General features: G+C 42.0%; 2 protein-coding genes across 2 annotated transcripts; both read right to left on the bottom strand.

Annotated features, from left to right (window-relative positions):
- Positions 1-80: 80 nt before the first annotated feature.
- mtres1 (mitochondrial transcription rescue factor 1) lies at positions 81-7990 on the bottom strand. Its single transcript, XM_080750185.1, has 5 exons — positions 7855-7990; positions 5075-5270; positions 3357-3617; positions 2612-2684; positions 81-2062 (listed from the first exon to the last, which is right to left on the bottom strand). The coding sequence occupies exons 1-5, from the start codon at positions 7862-7864 to the stop codon at positions 1880-1882; spliced, it is 723 nt and encodes a 240-aa protein (XP_080606311.1). The 5' UTR covers positions 7865-7990; the 3' UTR covers positions 81-1879.
- A 7094-nt stretch (positions 7991-15084) lies between these two features.
- On the bottom strand, positions 15085-19204 carry LOC308305625 (transmembrane protein 151B-like; the record flags this gene model as incomplete). The annotated part of the gene is made up of 3 exons (XM_080750449.1): positions 15085-16077; positions 17001-17444; positions 19121-19204. 3 exons carry the CDS (start codon positions 19202-19204, stop codon positions 15085-15087), a joined length of 1521 nt encoding a protein of 506 aa, XP_080606575.1.
- Between the last annotated feature and the right edge of the window lie 435 nt (positions 19205-19639).

Genomic DNA, 19639 nt, shown 5'->3' with positions numbered 1-19639 from the left:
TGATTCAGTATTTAGAAATTTGATATTCATTTTTATTCAGACACGCCCCCTTCCTATACAAACCCATTGTTACTTCAAACTCCATTTTAACACTCATTTTAATCAACAACAAAAAAAAAAGATATAACTAACTTATCGTCGCTGTCAGGTGGAAACCTTGTAAGTCCAAAACTGGTACCTTTTAAAGAAATGAACAAAAGAATAACCTGTTCTTATGGATCAAATGTACAAGCTCTTGCCTCTTGTTAATACTTTCATTGGATAAATATTAATAACCACTTTAAATTAAAACATTTGCAAAAATAGCAGATCTAAAAGGTATGACATTCATTTATGAAAAAAATTAAACATACTGTACAAAGTTGAAAAATGGAGATACAAGGTTTCTGCGCAACAACAACAATACTGTTGACAGTAGGGCATTCACGAATAGTGATTTTTAGTATTCGAATTATTCGACCTCAAAGTAGGACTGGCCAAACTGTCAAATATTAAGTAAGAAAGAGGCAAACATTGTGAAAATAGCCGATCTACATGCTCAGGAGGCGTTGTGAGCATGTAGATCAGCTATTTTCACAATATTTATCTGTGGAACCGAAGCACATTAATACCTACAATTCCAAGTGCTTGTCAGGGTGGGGGTCCCCAGTTCAAATATGTTTATTTTGGGGGTCACGGCCTAAAAAGGTTTGAGAAGCCCTGGTATAGAGCATTAACAAATTCATCCACCAGGGGCATTGACGACTCATTCTCATGAGTTCCTATCTCGCCAAGCTTTATAAACTATATATTTTTTAAAGAGAAAACAATAAAAAAATAAAAAAGCGAATATTCGACTTCGGTGAACAACATCGAATAGTGACTTTGATATTCGAATATTTGGTGAATGCCCTAGTTGACAGTATCAGTATAGATGGCTGTGGGTAAACAAACACCAAAGGTCAGATTCAACCGCTGAACTAACATGGAGAGCTCAAGAAGACATTCTGAACTTTTAAACTACTCAGTGCATGTTTATTGGAGTATCCCTGCCATCCCATTGAAGATGAAAAGGTAAACATCACATCCAGAGTGAAAGAAGTTCACAGTCCTTGCCCCAACTCACTGCCCAATATTAATGTTTTACCACTTTCATAATAGGCGTCCCTATTTTGGGAATGCCATTATGGGTGCATTCTTTTCAAAAAATGTTAAAATTTCAAATATATATATATTTAGAAAATAGCCAATCTACAAGGTCACAATGCGTTACTATGTGACACATTGTGAGTGGGGTTGGGATCCTTTAGGATTTTAACTATTCCGGTTCCTTAACGGTCTCACGGTCCAATTGCTTAACAGTTCCTTTAGTTTAAACAATTCCTATCGGAGGATCCAAATGACCCTTTACAGGTCTGTAACACTGAGTTTACAAATGGAAACAAATTGCCTCTTGTACGATCATTTGGTCCTATTTTTGTACCCTCTCAGAGTTATAGTGGTCATTGAATAAAAAAAAAGATTGAAAACCACTAGTATTGTAATTTTGTATAGCAGGACGTGAAGTCCACATACCAGCTCTGATGAAACCAATTCCGGAAACCGATTCCGGTTCCTTGATGTTGGATCCTCCGGTCCGCATCCCAACCCTTATTGTGAGCTTGTAAATGGTCTATTTTATACATTTATTTTAGGTCGCTATATACTGTAGGCTTAAGTGCTTTAAAAACAAATCCACAAAACAGGTCCATCATAACATTACCATTGCACTATATAATTCCTTCCATATTAGATCCAAGGTGTGTGAATCGTCACCATGCTTTCATTTTGATGGCGTTAATTTTCCATTCACTTTTATTTAGTCCCTTTCTCTGGCACTGGTATTATAGTCCATGCAGATTCATGACTTGAAGGCGTCCTCCTTGGACATTTCTATATGTTTCCAGCGCCTCAAAGCAACTTTGTACTTGTCTCCATCCTTGGATTCACCTAATACCTTCTTGAGGACGACCCTCATTAGAGTAACACTGTTGGTGTCATGGTTTTCGGCCAGTACCAGGTCCAAAGTGTCCCCGACTTTTACCTGAATGAAAAACCATTAGTTGCCATGAGTGAAGTTCAGACTATATAACTAACTGAACGCTGGCAAACGATATGGATTACAACAAATAAATCCTAGTATTTTGTAGAAAGGAGGTTTCCATTAGGGCTGTCACGATATGGCATTTTACATGACGATTAATTGTCACTCAAATTAATTGGCGATTAACGATTTAATTGTGTTTTTGTCATTGATAATTACATTTCTGTTTGGCTTTTAGGCTTTGAAGTTGTACACGGTAGATATGACACATAACCTAAATATACAAAGAAATTACTGACATATTTGACAACTTACTACTTAAAAAATAACTTTGATAGTGGAAATAGCCGATCTACAAGCTCACAACGCGTCGCGTTGTGAGCTTGTAGATCGGCTATTTCCACTATTTCGGACATTTTTCAACATTCACGATTATGACGATTATGACAAAATAATTGCGATAATGTCGAATAATCACGATTAGACGATTATGTAATAATTGTGACAGCCCTAGTTTCCATACAAATTTAGTTATCAGACAAAACTCACCGATTTACTCTTCTTGATGAGCTTGTGTCCATTTAGCCTCAGTTTGTTGCTATAGAAGGCATCTTCAATTTTACTGTATCAGACAAAACAAAGTGGGTTAGTCTCTCTGGGTTGGTGATTCTCAAAGTGGGGGACCCCCCAGGGGTCATTGAGGGGGTTCCAGGAGGTCCCCAGCTAAAATGAAGAACAGCTTAAACAACTTTACTTAAGCCCCACTTTATTTTTCAGCTGCCCGATCTACAAGCTCACAATATGTCGTGAGCTTGTAGATCACCTATTTTCAAGAAAATCTAATCATGTCTTGTGAGGAGTTCCTGGTGATTCTTTATTTTCAAAAGGGGTTAAGGTACATAATACATATCGCCTCCATGTCCAAAACTGTTACTTTTCAGGATTCAAATTAAAAAATAGCAAAAGTAGCCGATCTACAAGCGCAAAACGCTTGGCTTCGTGCTACGTTTCGAGCTTGCAGATCTGCTACTTTTGATGCTCTTGTAGTATGATCAAGTAGGGCATTACTTTACATTAACATTTAGACTATGGAAATTAGTGGTTTTGGCCCGACAGCAATGATATGAATTTGTGGGTCTTTGACATGAAAATGTTTGAGAACTAGGTATAATGAAGACAACATACACAGCCAAAACGTGTGTGTGTGTGTGTGTGTGTGTGTGTGTGTGTGTGTGTGTGTGTGTGTGTGTGTGTGTGTGTGCATGCGTGTGTGCATCCACTGCCATGCACTCACTTGCGTGCCATGTCCTGGCCTGCTTTCATGATGAGGTCAAAGCGAAACGACTGGACGTGTTTCTCCAAGTCCTTGTAGTCTTTCGGTAGACCAGGGTCCTCTTCGGCCTCGTCTTCATAGTCGCTGTCGTCCGCGTCGCGCTCGTCCTCGCTGTCCTCTGCCTCCCGCGTGGCTTTCGCACCGCCTTTCTTCTTGTTGCTTTTGAAGCGCAGCTGCTGGACACACCAGCTCCGCATGCAGTCTCTGCTGCGGACAGCAGGCCTGTGACAACAGGGGATGGGATCCATAATGAACATTTCATATCGTCGTCGTCGGGTGGAAACCTTGTATCTCCAAGTTTCAAATTTGTATGTTCTTTCGCAAAGTAAAGCCCTGCTTCATCATACAAGGCCATCGCACTAAAGTAGTGAAAACAGCCGATCTACAAGCACACAACGCCTCGCGGAGCGAGGCGTTGTGAGCTTGTAGATCGTCTGTTTTCACTAGTTTAAATCATTTTTAAAATGGCAAATGCATACAAGTTTTTCACCCGACAACGACGATATGTCACAGTAATTGTGGCTCAAATAAATGCAATTAGAGATATCATCACAACAATCAAAATCTGCTTAAAAACTCTAATAATCCAAATGTTGTTGCGGTAGGGCATAAACCGCTTATCTCCATATTTCAAGTACATTTATGAAAGTGAAATATCCCTTTAATGCCCTACTTGATCATATTACAGCGTATAGATGCACCAATGTAACATTTCTGTCTGATACCGATAATAAATGTCAACGTTACTTTCATGGTCTATCCACAACTTTCCAACATCCCATAGTGCATTGTGCAGAAGGCGAGCAGCATTTTCTGCAACGCGACGTGAGCTTGTATGTCTGCTGTGCTGTTAACCGGAAGTGTCCCGCAGATAATGCTACAGTAAAGTCTCGCGGAAACAGGTGGATAACTGCATAATTTACCTATGCTTAAAACATTTAAAATACCACTTTTGTTAAGCCACTTGCACCGCAGCATCCATATTCTAATCTAGGGGGGACATTAACCAAAATGAGGCCTAGGCTACACGGATCTGGATTTTTCATATATCCCAGTTTTTCAGATATCTACATAGAAAAATATCTAGGTCCACACGACAAAGGTCTAAAATAAGTCCCCAGACCTCCACTAGGGGGACAAGCACACACACAGTAAAGTCTTCAGAGATATCCGTGTTCCATTCCTACACGGATCCAGTGAATAGGATATTTTTCAATGTCTTCACTTATTTATCTGGTTTCAAAGATATCCAGTTTTGCGGCCGAAATATCCAGCTTCGTGTGGCTGCAAGCCCCAATCGCATAAAGAAATGTCTAGCTTCAGAAATATCCAGCTCCGTGTGGCCGGCACCTAAGAAGATCTACAAGCGCACAATGTAGATCTGCTATTTTTGCCAAAGCGGTTCAAGTACTGAGCCAATTCAGGTCCAGTATGACGTACAGTATGACGAAGGACAATTTCACGATCAATTTAAATCTTTAAAAAAAAATAGCTGATCTACAAGCTCACAACGCGTGGCGTTGCGACGCGTTGCGAGCTTGTAGATCTGCTATTTTTTGGCAAATGTTCCGTCCCAGGATAATGGATTTTGATTGTCGCCATTTCTTTTGTCACAATAAACGTGATATGACATCTTCATATCGTCCCATCCCTAAACCAATCATTGTACGGTTCCCTACCTGTGAGCGCCCGCCGTGAGGAAGGGCGAGGAGCCCCAGAGCTGCCGGGTGTGTATGGTCCGGGGACACCATGCCGTGTGCCGCATCCCCCCGTAGCCCGGGGTCAGCAGGTGACGGGGGCTCAGCCTTCCCAGCTGCCTCAGTGTCAAAGCCTGGACCACAAAGTTCTGCATGCTGGAGCTGTTCCACCCTGAGACTAGAAACACACACGATCGACACAACTTAGAGTCACATATATCGGTTTTCTGGTGAAAGCAGGCCTTCTTCTAAGCTTCATTTCAAGGTACTGTGTGTACATATGGTCCAAACAGAGGATTTGCTGTGGCTCTGGAAAGATGGGGGGAAATAAATAGTTAAAAAATGTGGCACCGAACGTCTATAGAATGGGAAAAGCTCTGGGCAGTGAATGTGTTAACAGTAGTACAGTCAAAGGTTAGGCTAAAAAGGATAACACAAAAAGCCCCCAGGGTTTCTATGAACTCCAAAGCGGGGTTTTCGTGGTCCATAAGGTATTGAGTGAATAAATGTAAAAAGATTCTCTTTGCAGCAAAAGGCGGTTCTGGTCTCCGCCTCGGGGGGGCCTGTCTACCTTTTCTATACCCCAATAACGTAGAGAGGTGATACTGTGGCTCATTTTCTTTTTACATTTATTCACTCAATACCATGTCCCCTCATGGATTAAACGAGGAATTTGATGTAAAACCCTTTCTGTAACTTTTACTTTTTGCTAGGTTTATGGGTACTTGTTTTTAATCATATCTCACTGTAATGTACACTTGTCTTTTGTTTTGCTTTTTGATCAGTTTTTTTGTCCTTGCCTTATTTTGTACTTGATTGTGTACTACATAATTGTACTTACTCATTTTTAATGACATTTATATTGGTCTTATGTCTAGGCCCTGATGAGGTTCTTTAGGAGTTCAGGTTTATATACACATATATATGTGTGTGTATATATATACCTACTCCTAGCGTGTGTTGGATCCTAATACCCTTGATTATATTTCTTTGGCTTTGTTGCCTCTTAAAACTGCATTATAATTATTATTTACTACTATCTAAACTACCCCATACTACCTGACAAAAGTACAGCTTCTCCCCTGTAGAGGGGGTGGGTGTGTCACTGATCCTTCTAAAAAACACAGCTGTGATAAATTGTGCTACTCATCACTATGTGTACTTAACCTGCCTACCATGCATACTGAGATCAGACCTGATGAAGACCCGCTAGGGTCGAAACGTTGTTTCTCCTAATAAAATTGTCGCTGGAGCTACAAGAACAGTGTGCGGACCTCCCTTCTTCCTATGGATTGTATGTATGATGTCAGATGTGATAGTCGTCATAGGATTTTCACATAACGAATAATTGAGTAAGCATGTTTGGGGTCTCACAGCATATCTCCATGGATCTCCATTATGGGTACCAGGGGTCTCTATATATGGGTAGCTGGTCCAATATACTGTAAATCACTGGCCAGATGGCCAAGACATGGCGCAACCTCGCCCTTCAAGGCGAGGTCGCATGTTGCCCTGAGGCATCTTACTAGAAGTGGAATTAAATAAACTTAACTCAGAAGCATTACAACATGCTATAGACCTATTTGTAGAGAAAGGAGGGGCAGAGGGTACTAGTACCAACGAGTAAACTATGCTCATTGCTCACTCATTGTATTTTAAGGTCAGCCTTTCAAGTTCATTTTGAGTTTGGGCAGGGAGTCGAGAACCTTAATTAAATGTAGTTTGGGTCATTCCACATTTTGGTGGCAGCCCAGCAGAATGGATTTTTTCACCCCATCATGTTTATGCTGAATTATGGGCTGGGGTTCTCAAAGTGGCTCCCAGGTCCCCAGCAAAACCATGAACCATTAAACCACTGTATTTTATACTTCTTTTAAAACACCTGGAAAAGTCTTGAAGAAATGCGAAAAATATCCTTTTTTGAAATGTTCTACGAACAAAGACTCCCCTGGCACAAAATAGTTTCAGGTGTGGGTCAGTTGCTAAATACATAATACATTTTGTCGTTGATATGAAAGTGTTAGAGCACCACAGACTTAAAAAAGGTGTCACCTTAAAGCCTCTATCAGAGTCCAGGGTGAAGAGCTATTCACTTCACCGCGGTGTAGTTTTCACCTAAAAATACATAAAGCCTAGGTGATAGCTAGGAAACTACAACGCGGTGAAGTGAATAGCTCTTCACCCTGGACTCTGTTAGAGCCTTAAATGTGAGCCTAAAATGTATAACAAAGCTTAGATGATAACTAGAAAACTACACCGCGGTGAAGTGGATAGCTCTTCACCCTGGACTCTGATAGAGGCTTTATGGTACCATTTGCTACATGCACTCAGGATGTGTCAGAGAGAGTTGAGAGTACCAATGAAATAACAGCTTAGTTTGAAATAAAAAAAAAATGCTGTGTGCCAGTAGCCATAAATCATAACTCTTTTAGAGTACTTTTATTTTGGGACGTTATCTCTCCCCAAAATAAAAGCACTCTACAAGAGTTATGATTTATGGCTAGTGTGCCAGAGTAGAGTACAGTATGCCATACAGACAGAAGACACAGTAACTTAACTTTTACTGTGGTCACTGATAGTGAACTGCTTGAGAGGAAGTTATGAAGCCAACAGCTTTCTAAAGAATCTCTAAGCTGTTCCATTTCCACACGTGGGAAATTAAACGTTTGTCGGCCTATTAAGTTCACAACTAACTCCAAACAGCTCATCATTCAAACTGCAGTTTTCTGGAGAACAACTTTCCTTGGGCTTAGGCTACTTACCGATGACCATATCATTAACAGTTTGATCTGGCGGTGAAATGCACCTTTGTGAAGCTCCTCTCAGTGCATTTATGATGTAGTTAATGCTGTGAAAGGTGATGTTATAAGAATAACCTTGTACTGCTGCTTTATGTTGTGTTCCTCATGGATGTTGTTGTTGAGCTCTTCGTCAGGCGCAGGCGTAGTCAGCTCAAGTAGTAGGCTATGCAAGGCCATGTGTGCTGCCACCTGCCGTACTGGAGTGAGATTACACTTGGAATAATTATGAGGCATTGGTTCTCAAAGTGGGGTCCTTGTGGGGGTTCCAGGGGGTCCCCAGATAAATGATAGTTAGGAACAAAATGGACCCTTATGGGTATGTAACTCAGACAGTGTACAAATGGACCCTCATTTGGTTCCATTTGTACACTCCGAGTTAAATTAACATTGGTTTTCGATATAAATTGGGGTCTCAGTCAGAGATAGAAATGCCATTAAATGGGGGTCCGTAGCCTAATGCATGTCAAACTGGGGGTCCTTGAAATTAAAATGTTTGGGAATCACAGCCGTAAAAATCTTCTCTTATGGGGGTCCTTGACATATCTTTTCAAATGAGGGTCCCCGAACTAATAAGAGTCATGTCCTTGACATGAAAAAGTTTGAGAACCACTGATATAAAGGGACAACATTTTTGGAAAATAGCAGATCTACAAGCTTGTAGCTTGGTGATTACCCTTGTTTTAATCTCTGTCATAATGCAGAAAATACAGAGGCAAATATAGGCCTATACAGTATACTATGCTTCTTGCCATCTCAAAAGCCTCTGGCTTTTAGCCTTTTGTTCCTTTTCTTTTAGTTCTTTTTTCAGCATGCTTTAATTAAGACTTTGTCACCATTTAGTGAATGTAGATTTGTTTTTCTATTAGTCTGGTCATCCTTCAAGAACTGGAATTTGGTCAAACGGATGCCTATGCTATGTGATCATGAGATGCCTTGAGAAAATGTTATATTTTGTCCTGAGGATCAGTAAAAAATAAGTCAGAGCCTATAGGGTCAGTCATATAGTTAGGTTTCTTCTTCCAGGGAGCATTTAGAATTTCATTTGGGTTTTGTTTTTGATACATTTGGTGATGCTACAGGTAAACCAAAATCACCCAAATCTGCATCTAAATTGTGCATCACATTCACCCATTCACACACCGATGTCAGAGGCAACCATGCAAGGCACCAACCTGCTCATCGGAAGCAGTTAGGGGTTCAGTGTCTTGCTCAAAGACACTTCGACATGAACCCAGGAATCAAACCGGTGATATCATCACACATCTCTGTTCTCCGTTTATTTTTTTTAAACAATGACAGTGAGTGTATTTTAGTCATGGACGAATTTCTCATCGGTCATCAAAGTCATCCAAGTGAATCTTGCATCCAGATAACGAAGGAAGTCCTTGTTTGTCCTTGTTTTGGTCATGTCGTTGACCTGTGAGTCATTAGTATTTTTTTGGAATAAATAAGAACATTGTTTATTCATCATTTTGTTTTAATAAGATATGCAAAAGTGTGTATCAATATCAATCATGAGCTTTATGAAGACTGGGAAAGAAATAACAGTATAATCAGTACATTTGATGCAGGAAAACGTTGTGCTTTAACATGCATGACCTCCTTCATCGGCGCCCTGCTTCATACACACATTCACGCGTTGGGAGCAGTGGCGTCAGTTCAGAAAAAGCTAAGGTATGGCAACATGACTGCTGTCGTTGCCATACCTTAGCAACAGGCACAATGAAAAGTACATTTTATTATTTCCCCCTGTAGCCAAGGTATGGCAGCTGCCATAGCTTGCCATACCCAACGGACGCCTCTGGTTGGGAGCTGCTCAGAGCCAGGGGCGTCACAAGGGGGGTGAAAGTGGGACTGAGTTACTAGGGCCCAAGGTGGAGGGCCTTCGTTATTTTACACTTTAAATATTGAAAAACAGCAGATATACCAGCTCATAGCGCGGCACCGAGTGCCGCGCTGCAAGCTTGTAGATCTGCTATTTTTGAAAAGTTGCGAAAATGTGTGCAAATCTTTTAATATAGTATGTATTTTAACAAGTTAACATTTTGCTTCTTGGGGGGGGGGGGGGGGGGGGTCCCCTGGAACTAAATATTTTGAGATGGGGGGGGGCACCACTGACATAGAAACAGAAGGAAATCAGAAGGATTTGAAATATTCAAAGAACGTCAAAAATAGCAGATCTACAAGCTTGCAGCGCGCGCTGTGAGCTTGTATATCTGCTATTTTTCAATAGTTAAAGCATTGATGGGGGGCCCACAGTGAATCCTTGTACCCAGGGCCCAGAATTTGGTGCGACGCCCCTGCTCAGAACAACCACACAACTCTGCTGTTAGCCGCTTAGCTTTTTTTCCCCCTTTTTGCGACCGTCAGGGAGCAGTTTACTATGAAAACCTCCACCGGCCGTCCGTCCGTCGGTCGGTCGGTCGGTCGGTCGGTCGGTCGGTCGGTCACACGTCACACGTCACACCTTTGCCCTGCTCATATCTCCGCATCAGTATATGGGGCTGTTAAGTATGACATCATTTTGTAGGCAGAGGAGAATTTCTGCCCCCAGTTTCCGTGAATATTTTTACAATTTTTACTATTTACACATTTTTCTTCTCTTTGTTGTTGAAAGGAAAGTGTTAGAATTATACTTTAGTCGTTATTTTTGTCTCGGATCTGTTGAAATAGCGAGGGACAGAAAATACTCTGGGGGCAGAGTTCTCCTCTGCCTACAAAATGATGTCACGGCTTAAAAGCCCCATAGGGCTTGTTTGTTTATTGTATGACATCACGCCACATCATCAGCTGTGGACTCTGTGATGTCATCGTATCGCATCAGTATATAGGGCTTGTTTGTTTATTGTATGACATCACGCCACATCATCAGCTGTGGACTCTGTGATGTCATCGTATCTCCATATATGGCCATCTCCGTATATGGAGATATAAGTCGTCCATGCCCAAGTATGGGCTGGTGAGGTCAGACTTTGTGTGATGCGTAGGTTATCTCCATATATGGAGATTCAACATTCCAGGTGTAACTATGGCTACCCGTATGACGTGAGAGGTGGAGGTTGTGATGTTTGTGGAGATAAGCGACCAACGGTCGCTTATCTCCCGATTAGGGAGTCTTACTGGTGATATTTGTGGAGATAAGCGACCAACGGTCGCTTATCTCCCGATTAGGGAGTCTTACTGGTTTATACTAGACTGTCATAAGTTATAATTCAATATTAAAAATATTTTTAATACATTCAAATAATTTATAATTAAAAAAATTGATTTGATCATAACGATAACATGACCACATTAACAATTACAGGGTATGTTTTAAAGGACCATACCAGTGTCACGACAATTGACATTTTCTATTGACAAATTGGCCACAAATAAAATACATCTATCATAATTTCCATTTCTAGTTTAGGTTGTGTGGGTTTACATTTTCTTCATATTCAATCAAACGTTACTGAACTTGTATTGGCTAAACCACATGGTGCTGCTTAAGATAAGATTAGCTAATATATTCACATAGTACAGCAGTAGTCATTTTTGTACTACTTACTTAAAGGAGCTATAGTCAACTTTTTCATTGTAGGGCCGACACTTTGTTTACATCCTAGTCTATAGACTAGAATGTAAACAAAGTGCCGGTCTGACAATGGCCAAAAATGATTATTTTATCATTATTTTACGCTTTTTGTGGTAATTTTTTAATAGAAACACATATATGAAGCTTATTTTTTCATAAAATATTTTCGAAACATTATTTTTATTTTAGCATCAGTTTTTCAAGAAAAAGTTGACTATAGCTCCTTTAAACCTAGGAAAGTTAACGATTGCCAATGAATGGTGGGTGAGTAGGACCAAATACAATGAGCATGCTAAAAAACAAAAGCATTTAGGCCTACAATTGTGAGGTGTATGGCCAATGTTTTGAACACACAATAACACACGGTACGGTCCTTGGCCTGTGCTGTACGGTGGGTCTCAGACATATATGCATGTCTATATAGCACAGTGTACTGAAATATACTGAAATACATAATTTATAACTTTATATAAATGAACTTACATTAACATTCAGGATGAGTACAATTCATAATGTCTAGTGTCACTTAAGTGTGCATAATACTGGTATCACTATTAGTGTTGAAGGTTTTGTCAGAACAAGATTTTATGTGTGTATATTTCCTTTAAATATTACAAAAGTCTGTCTTATGAGTTTGTAATGGTGTCAATGTGTAAACCTAAATGAGTTTAGCCTCTTTAGACCAGTCGATTCATAAAAGCAAGACACAAAATCAAATGTCAACATCCAAATTCAATACAAATTTGATGTTTTGGAATGTCGCCGTCTTCTGTTCTCTACCATTATGACACATTTTGGAAGCCGGATATAGGCGATCTACACTCACAATGTGAGTGCATTGCTATGAGTTGTGAGCGTTGTAGATCTATTTTCAGTGCACAACTCCGTCACAGATCATTGATGCGGTGATACTGCATCGCAGCACATTCTCATCATGAGAACCAATTTGAACACATTTCTACAATAATACAAGGATACTTTGGAGAGTAAAGACTAATTGAGTATATACACTAAATGTGTATATTCTACTGTACCACATCATAAAGGCTGGTGGTTTACATTCATATATGTCTTCATGGTATTAGACATTCAATGATAGCAGGAAGAAATCGTTTGAGTGCACTGGTTTGAAGCTAAAACCCTTACAGTTTGGTTGTTTGACAGACGGAATATTTGGTTGTACCTCAACATGTTTGTTGTATATGGTAAATATGTAAAATCCTATTTTTTGGATCAGGCAAACCAAATGACACATGTTAATGAAACGTTCTGGTGACTTGTGTCTTAAAAAAGTGCAATATTTAAGACAGACATAGTCTATTACTATCTCCACTTGGTCTTGTGCATTCACAATTCTCAATGTCACAGTCATTGCTGAATAGAAATCCGTGAGCCACATAATTACCAACTACGGTATATACACTATTAAATACATTTGTGGAAACTCCTAGCCTACAGTAAATACATTTAGTCGCTGTCGGGTGGAAAATGTCCAAATCCAATGTGGTTATAATTTAGTCACAAGCTTTTGTTTGTACATATTTACAGTATATATAAAAAACAGACACTCTTAATCACTTTAACCAACACTTACCAAATTGTCAGAAATAGCAAAAGTAGCAGATCTACAAGCTTGCAACGTGTTGCAACACGTCACATTGCAACGCAATCTGATACTTTTGATACTTTTGAATTTGAATCCTAAAAAGAAACATAATTAGGCATGAGTGTGTCCACACTTTACACTTAAACGCGACATGCCTATTCAGATTTGTGACAGATTTATTGTTCCTGCGTAATACATAAATGGTAAAAGGCCCCTGGTTGGAACTCTGTCTTTATTATTCACTCTTTTGATGTCATATTTGATGTTTTTACTCCTATCCTTATTTCATTCCAAATCTAACTGCAATTCCAGGGTAGCTTGCACTAAAAACTATTTCACCCACACACTTTTACACTTATAAACTGGTGTTGTGAGTTGTGACAGTTGTAAAGTGAAATTAAAGGTGAGGTTTTTTGTAACGGTGTACCAGATAGTATACCAGATGTGCTGGTATGGTGCTGGAACAGAGACAAGTACCTAACCACAACCTAGATTATTGCTTTGGTGACTATTGATGATCTTAGTAGAAAGATTCACTAATGCAGCATCACACTAAATAGCACTAAAAGTGGTTCTTTGGCTCATAATCATAGGGGAACCTCCTTTTGGTGCTAAATTAGCACCCATCTAAAAGGAATAGCACCTTTGTCAAATGGTGCTATATAGCCATTACTTACTTAGGCCTACTTAACTTTAGGAACCATTAGATTGCCTAAAGTAAGCTAAAGAAGAACCATACAGAGGCTTAAGGCAGGGGTCTTCAACGTTTTCAGGCCGAGGACCCCTTAGCTGAGAGAGAGATGAAGCAGGGACCCCCAGATTCCATGTAGTTTCATCGTTTGACAGCACAATCATCAGTGTATTTTGGATTCATGTCAATATGTGTCGCAGATATTTAACAACTTGATGTCAATAATTAATAAACTTGACCTTTCACTCTGTACTTAGTGTGCTCTTTTTTCCCCTCTACACCAAACCTCTTTGCCAAAAATAGCCGATCTACAACGCCTCGCAGCGCGAGGCGTTGTGAGCTTGTAGATCTGCTATTTTTGGCTAAAGTTTCCCGAACATGGACGTTAGGGTTCAAGTGGTTAATATAGCCTAAAAAAGGAGAAAAAAAGGTTTCTATCACACAAAGATTTGGAGGACCCCCTGTAGTAACTCTGAGGACCCCCTAGGGGTCCCGGACCGCCTGTTGAAGACCCTTGGCTTAAGGGGTTCTTTTTACAACAGCGATGCTATATGCCACACCCCAACCACCTCAACGAACCGCTGATGAACCACGATTGGCATTGTTGAAAACATGTATAGTAATAGTTCAATCAATGCAATCCACACACCAGTATACTGTATATCGTCGTTGTCGGATGAAAACCGTGTATGTCCAAAACCGTTCGTTTTGCATTTATCATTTTGAAAATGATTTAAACTAGTGAAAACAGCCGATGCTTGTAGATCTGCTGTTTTCACTACTTTTGTGCGACGGCCTCGGATGATGAAGCAGGGCTTCACTTTGCGAAAGAACGTACACATTTGAAACTTGGAGATACAAGGTTTCCGCCCGACAACGACGATATTATACTGTATAATATATACTCCAGTTGCAGTGCAGAATTGATTGGTGATAACGTTTCGTTTTGGCTCGAAACGCTGCCGCCAGTGAATTCTGCAAATGTCAGTATACTGTACGCTGGTGTGCAGATTTCATTCATCTCCATCACATGTTGAATTTTTGATCCAGCACCCAGCCTATAGTATGTCCGGGACAAGTGTGTCTACCTCGTATCAGTTAGTCACGCCATGCATCTGGTTTGCAATGTCTGTGTGTGCTACAGGAATGCCGATGTGTTTTTGTTTTCTTATGTCTTAGGAATGCGACAAAACCCCAAAAATATAATTGAACTCAAATCTCCATGGCGTGAGTAATCAATAGAAAATAAATCATTTTGGGGGTCCTTTACGGGGGTCCTTTACGTTTGACGTTTTTAAGTTTGAGAGCCACTGCTCTTTAGAGGGAGGTCTCCACACAGGAGCCGTTCCTGTGGAAGGACCTGTGGTTGTGGCAGCCCTCGCTGCAGTGGACTATCAGCACGGGGAAGCACAGGGCGTCCTGGTAGTCCGGCGGGTCCTCGCGCTCCGCGGGGGTCAGCCGCTCGGCCAGGCAGCGGGAGTTCTCTCCGGGGCTCTCCTCCTGCTCGCCCAGGCTGCCGCTCCCCCACAGGCAGCTCCGCTGGGAGCCGTAGCGCCGGCCCAGCGAGAAGCGGCTGCTGCTGAAGGGTATGCGGGCGCCGGCTGCGCCCGTGCAGATGCTGAGCGCGCTCCTGGAGAAGACCGACGAGCAGCTGATGGCGCGGCTGCAGCGCTCACAGTTGTTCTGGCGGAAGCCGGTGAAGTTGGCCGGGCACTGCGCCGCCAGGTCCATGAGCCCGGCCTCCGAGTAGCTGGGCACCAGCTGCTGGTTGGAGCGGATGTGCCACTCCAGTTCCGTGCTGTCGATGGTGTTGACGCGGGGGATGCGGCGGCCGCAGTACGACGGCCGCTCGTCGCCGCAGGGCGTGGCGGGCATGTAGTCGTGCCCGAAGAGCTTCTCCACCCGGTAGTGGACGTAGGCGGTGCGGTACTCGGTGAAGACCCGCAGCGGCCAGGAGAAGGTGAGGAAAGACGTGAACCAGAAGACGTAGTGGCTCAGGTACCATGGGTGGCGGTCGGGGTCGGACAGCACCATGACGTACTCCTTCAGGTCGATGTTCTTCAGGTGCATGCCCTCCCGGGCCTCCATGTAGTCGTCCAGGCCCTCGTTGTCGGTGAAGAACCTCGCCCGCTGCGTGAGGTAGGCGTTCTCCGACTCCACGTTGGCAAAGCTAAAGCACTTGGTGAACCGCAGCTTCGTCAGCGCCGACCTCTCCAGCCCGAGCATCCGCTTGGAGACGTCCTTCACACCGCAGTGGCCGTGGTCAAACTCCGCCTCCGCCACGTGGGTATTGACGCGCTCGTGGTACACCTGGGTGTAGGGGTGGGCGATATGGAAAAATACATTATCACAATATTTTCCCAAGCTGCATCACGATACACGATTTTATCACGATTCTTTTTCAAGTTGGTTTTGCTGGATATTTTTCAAGTTACTTGACAAAAACAAGACTCTCTGGGTTCCTTTTGGGAGGTCTAAATTGAACTTCACAAGTATGTAACTCTGACAGTATACAAATGAAACCAAATGGACCCTTACGGGTCCATTTGGTTTCATTTGTATACTGTCAGAATTAAAGGACAACTTTGTTTTTTTACAACAAGGGTTCATATTTTAGATTGTGATTAGAGAAAAGAAAAAGTGAGTGTTAAAATGTTTTCATTTGCTTCGTTCTATTGTTTTATCACGTTTACCGTGCTAAAATGTGGGGCATGCGTACAGGTGGCTAAATATGTCTTTTTAGACACAATAAGCCAGCAGTTTCTTTATTGCTATTTACTGTAACACTTCTAGCCCCCATAAGTCACATCCAACCATGAAAGGTTTCGTTGTATCTTGGGAATGGGCTTATTCTGTGTAAAATTACGTGTACGCATGCCCCCAACCACTGAAATAAGAATCTCTAAAACAATAGAAAGAAGTAAATGAAATAATTTTAACACTCATCTTTTATATTCTTTAATTACAATCTAAAATATGAACCCTTGTTGTAAAAAACTAAAGTTGTCCTTTAAGTAGAGACCTTGACATTTTAAAGTTTGAGAACTACTGATTTAGACCAAAATGCAGGTTTAAATTGAATTCTGCAATGAATCTCTGTATTAACAATTAAACAGGATTTTTTACAAGGCTCCCTCAATTGTATCACGATATATACGATATCTCTGAAAAGGCATATCGTGGAGACATTGTATCGTCTCCACGATAATCATCACCATATCGCCCACCCCTACCTGGGTGCTGGTGTAGGCGTCCCCGTTGCGGTAGCGCGTGACTTGCCGCGTCCGGCGGACATAGTGGTAGCTGATGGCCTTCCACCAGATGCAGGGCTTGGCCTGCTGCATGCGCTGGATGTGCTCGTAGACGCCCTCCACGTCCACGCGGTGCTGCAGCTCGTTCTTGGCGTGGCAGTGCCAGCACTCCACCAGGTAGACCACGTAGAGCATGCCCAGCAGCGCCAGAGGGATGTAGATGTAGCCGTCGGCGCACGGGCTGCCGTCCAGGTACGTCAGGGACTTGGCTTTGAAGGCACCGTCGAAGGCGATGCGCGTCACCTTGGTGACGTGACACCAGACCATGGCTCCCACGCAGGCGTACATGAGGACGGAGAGGAGCAGGCATTTCCAGAAGCTCTCTCGGCACAGGGACCTGCTCAGGGACTGCTTCAGGGGCCTTTGCTGTTGATTCAAAGCACGCACACACACACACACACACACAATAAGTCCCAGGGACGTGCTGGCCATTGGGAAAAGCGGGACAACTCCCGAACAGCCGGTTCATTCCAGGCCGGCCATTAGGGAAAAAAAAATATCGGCCTTTGTTCCATTTTGGGGGCTGGGCGGCCAACAAAGTAAATTGTCACTGTCGGGCAGAAACCTTGTATCTCCAAGTTTCAAATGTATAATTTTTTTTTTCGCAAAGCAAAGCCTTGCTTCATCATACAAGGCCGTTGCACAAAAGTAGTGAAAACAGCAGATCTACAATCCACACAACATCATACAAGGCCGTGGCACAAAGTAGTGAAAACAGCAGATCTACAATCCACACAACGCCTCGCACCGCGAGGCGTTGTGTGCTTGTAGATCGGCTGTTTTCACTAGTTTAAATCATTTTCAAAATGATAAATACAAAACAAACGGTTTTGGACATAGAAGGTTTCCACCTGACAACGACGAAATATAACTCATGTACAGTAATTGGCCCACTGGCTTGTCACTTTGTCATGATCTGAAATGGCAAATCTTTGAGTAGAGAGAGTAAGAGAGACATCTCTCTCTATAGCGCGCAATGAGCGCCTCTCCAACTCTTTTTCCCGGGTTGAATCAGGGGCCCAGCATGTCCCTGAAGTCAACATCTCATATTGTTGCTGTCAGGCAGACATTTTCTATCTGCATATTTCAATATAATTTTATATATTTTTTTCTTTCTGTTTAGGTTAATGCCCTACTTCGTAATACTACAACTAGTCTCACAAAAGTAGCAAAAATAACCGATCTACAAGAATCAGATAATAATATTAATAATAATATTCTTTTGTTTTTGTCGCATTCCTAAGCCAATCATTTCATTATAATACATTTACCACCATTGATTTCGGATGGAGACCCAAATGCATTTGGGTCTCCATCCGGAATCAATGGGCCTACAAAGAGTCTCCTCAAATTATTGGCTTATAGAATGCGATAAAAACTAAAAAATATTATTGAACTCCATGGGGTGTCTCCATAGGGTGAAAAAGTCATTTTGGGGTGAACTACTCCTTCAACTATGTAAGTAATCACTGAGAAATCGAAATAGATTGGATAGAGTGAAAAGCAAATGCTTTTACCCAGCTCTGTGATGGTCTCATGCTATTATTTAGGCATGCAGTAGGCTATTCTCCTGTTTACTTCTCTGAGAGGCTTACAGTAACTTGAACCAGTTCAAATTAAGGGTATAGGCTTGAGGCTGCAGCCTACCACCTGGTGTCTTCAGAATTGCCAGCAGCCTACTGAAAGCCCTGAAGACAGGTAAAGATGCCGTGGGCCCTGATCAATAATCAGTGTAGATTGGCTTCATGAGCTCCAGCAATTAGCAAATTGACGTTTCCCCCAAAGAAATACTGTAGGTATTGATTAATAATAAGATTATTATTATTATGTTTTTGTTTTACGAAATCAAAACATAACCAAATAAGCCCCTTAACAATGAGGCAACCTGGCTTTACACACCATGTGCATGATGCGTTGGTACTGAATGGCTCTCAGATAGCATGCATTAATATAATTAATTGAAACACGCGGTTGTTCTAATCCTTTAAGCAGGCCTACTTAAAGATGACTAGCCTACAATAGAATAGGCTGCTATAGCCTACCTCTTCTCTGGTTTCCTCCTCCAGCACGGCGGCTGTGCTGCTGCTTTCAGTCGCTGTCGCAGCAGCGGATGCTGGTGGAGACATTGTTGTATGGAGTGGACTTGACTTGAAGCCTCTGGATGAGGACAGGGCGGGGATGGAGGATGCTGTCAGTGCTTCTCAGCGCCACCGTACCTCAAGCAAAGAATACAAATCTGTCTGACTAGACTGACTTCCATAATTGGCGAGATTTATTGATAAATTCACGCCGCTGCTGTTAAAATCGCGAGGTTTTCATCTGCAAGGGAGCATGAAACCGAAACGTGATAGGGCTTACAAACCACCAGAGAATCTTATTGATGTGGGAGCCTGTCGTCCTGTTTGTCAACGTCTTTCCGCCACGTTCAGTTGTAACTGCCGCAATAACATGATCGGTCATTGATTATTACTAAATCAGACTAGGGTCGCGGATCTGGGAAATTCATGCCCATCCATCCATGCTGCTGCTGCTGCTGCTGCTGCTGCTGCTCGATGCATGTG

This window comes from Nannobrachium achirus (genome assembly GCF_963921795.1).
Source record: "Nannobrachium achirus genome assembly, chromosome: 20".
In the NCBI taxonomy this organism is placed as follows: domain Eukaryota; kingdom Metazoa; phylum Chordata; class Actinopteri; order Myctophiformes; family Myctophidae; genus Nannobrachium; species Nannobrachium achirus.
The sequence above is the reverse complement of the archived record's forward strand: the minus strand, read 5'-3'. Positions and strand labels throughout refer to the sequence as shown.

What these genes read in the sequence shown, in the direction of transcription:
- mtres1 (XM_080750185.1), bottom strand. An exon ending in GGCCAGGACATGGCACGCAA is followed by an intron (nt 2,685 to 3,356) that starts GTGAGTGCATGG and finishes TGTCTGATACAG; the next exon opens with TAAAATTGAAGATGCCTTCT. An exon ending in TCATCAAGAAGAGTAAATCG is followed by an intron (nt 2,063 to 2,611) that starts GTGAGTTTTGTC and finishes TTTTTCATTCAG; the next exon opens with GTAAAAGTCGGGGACACTTT.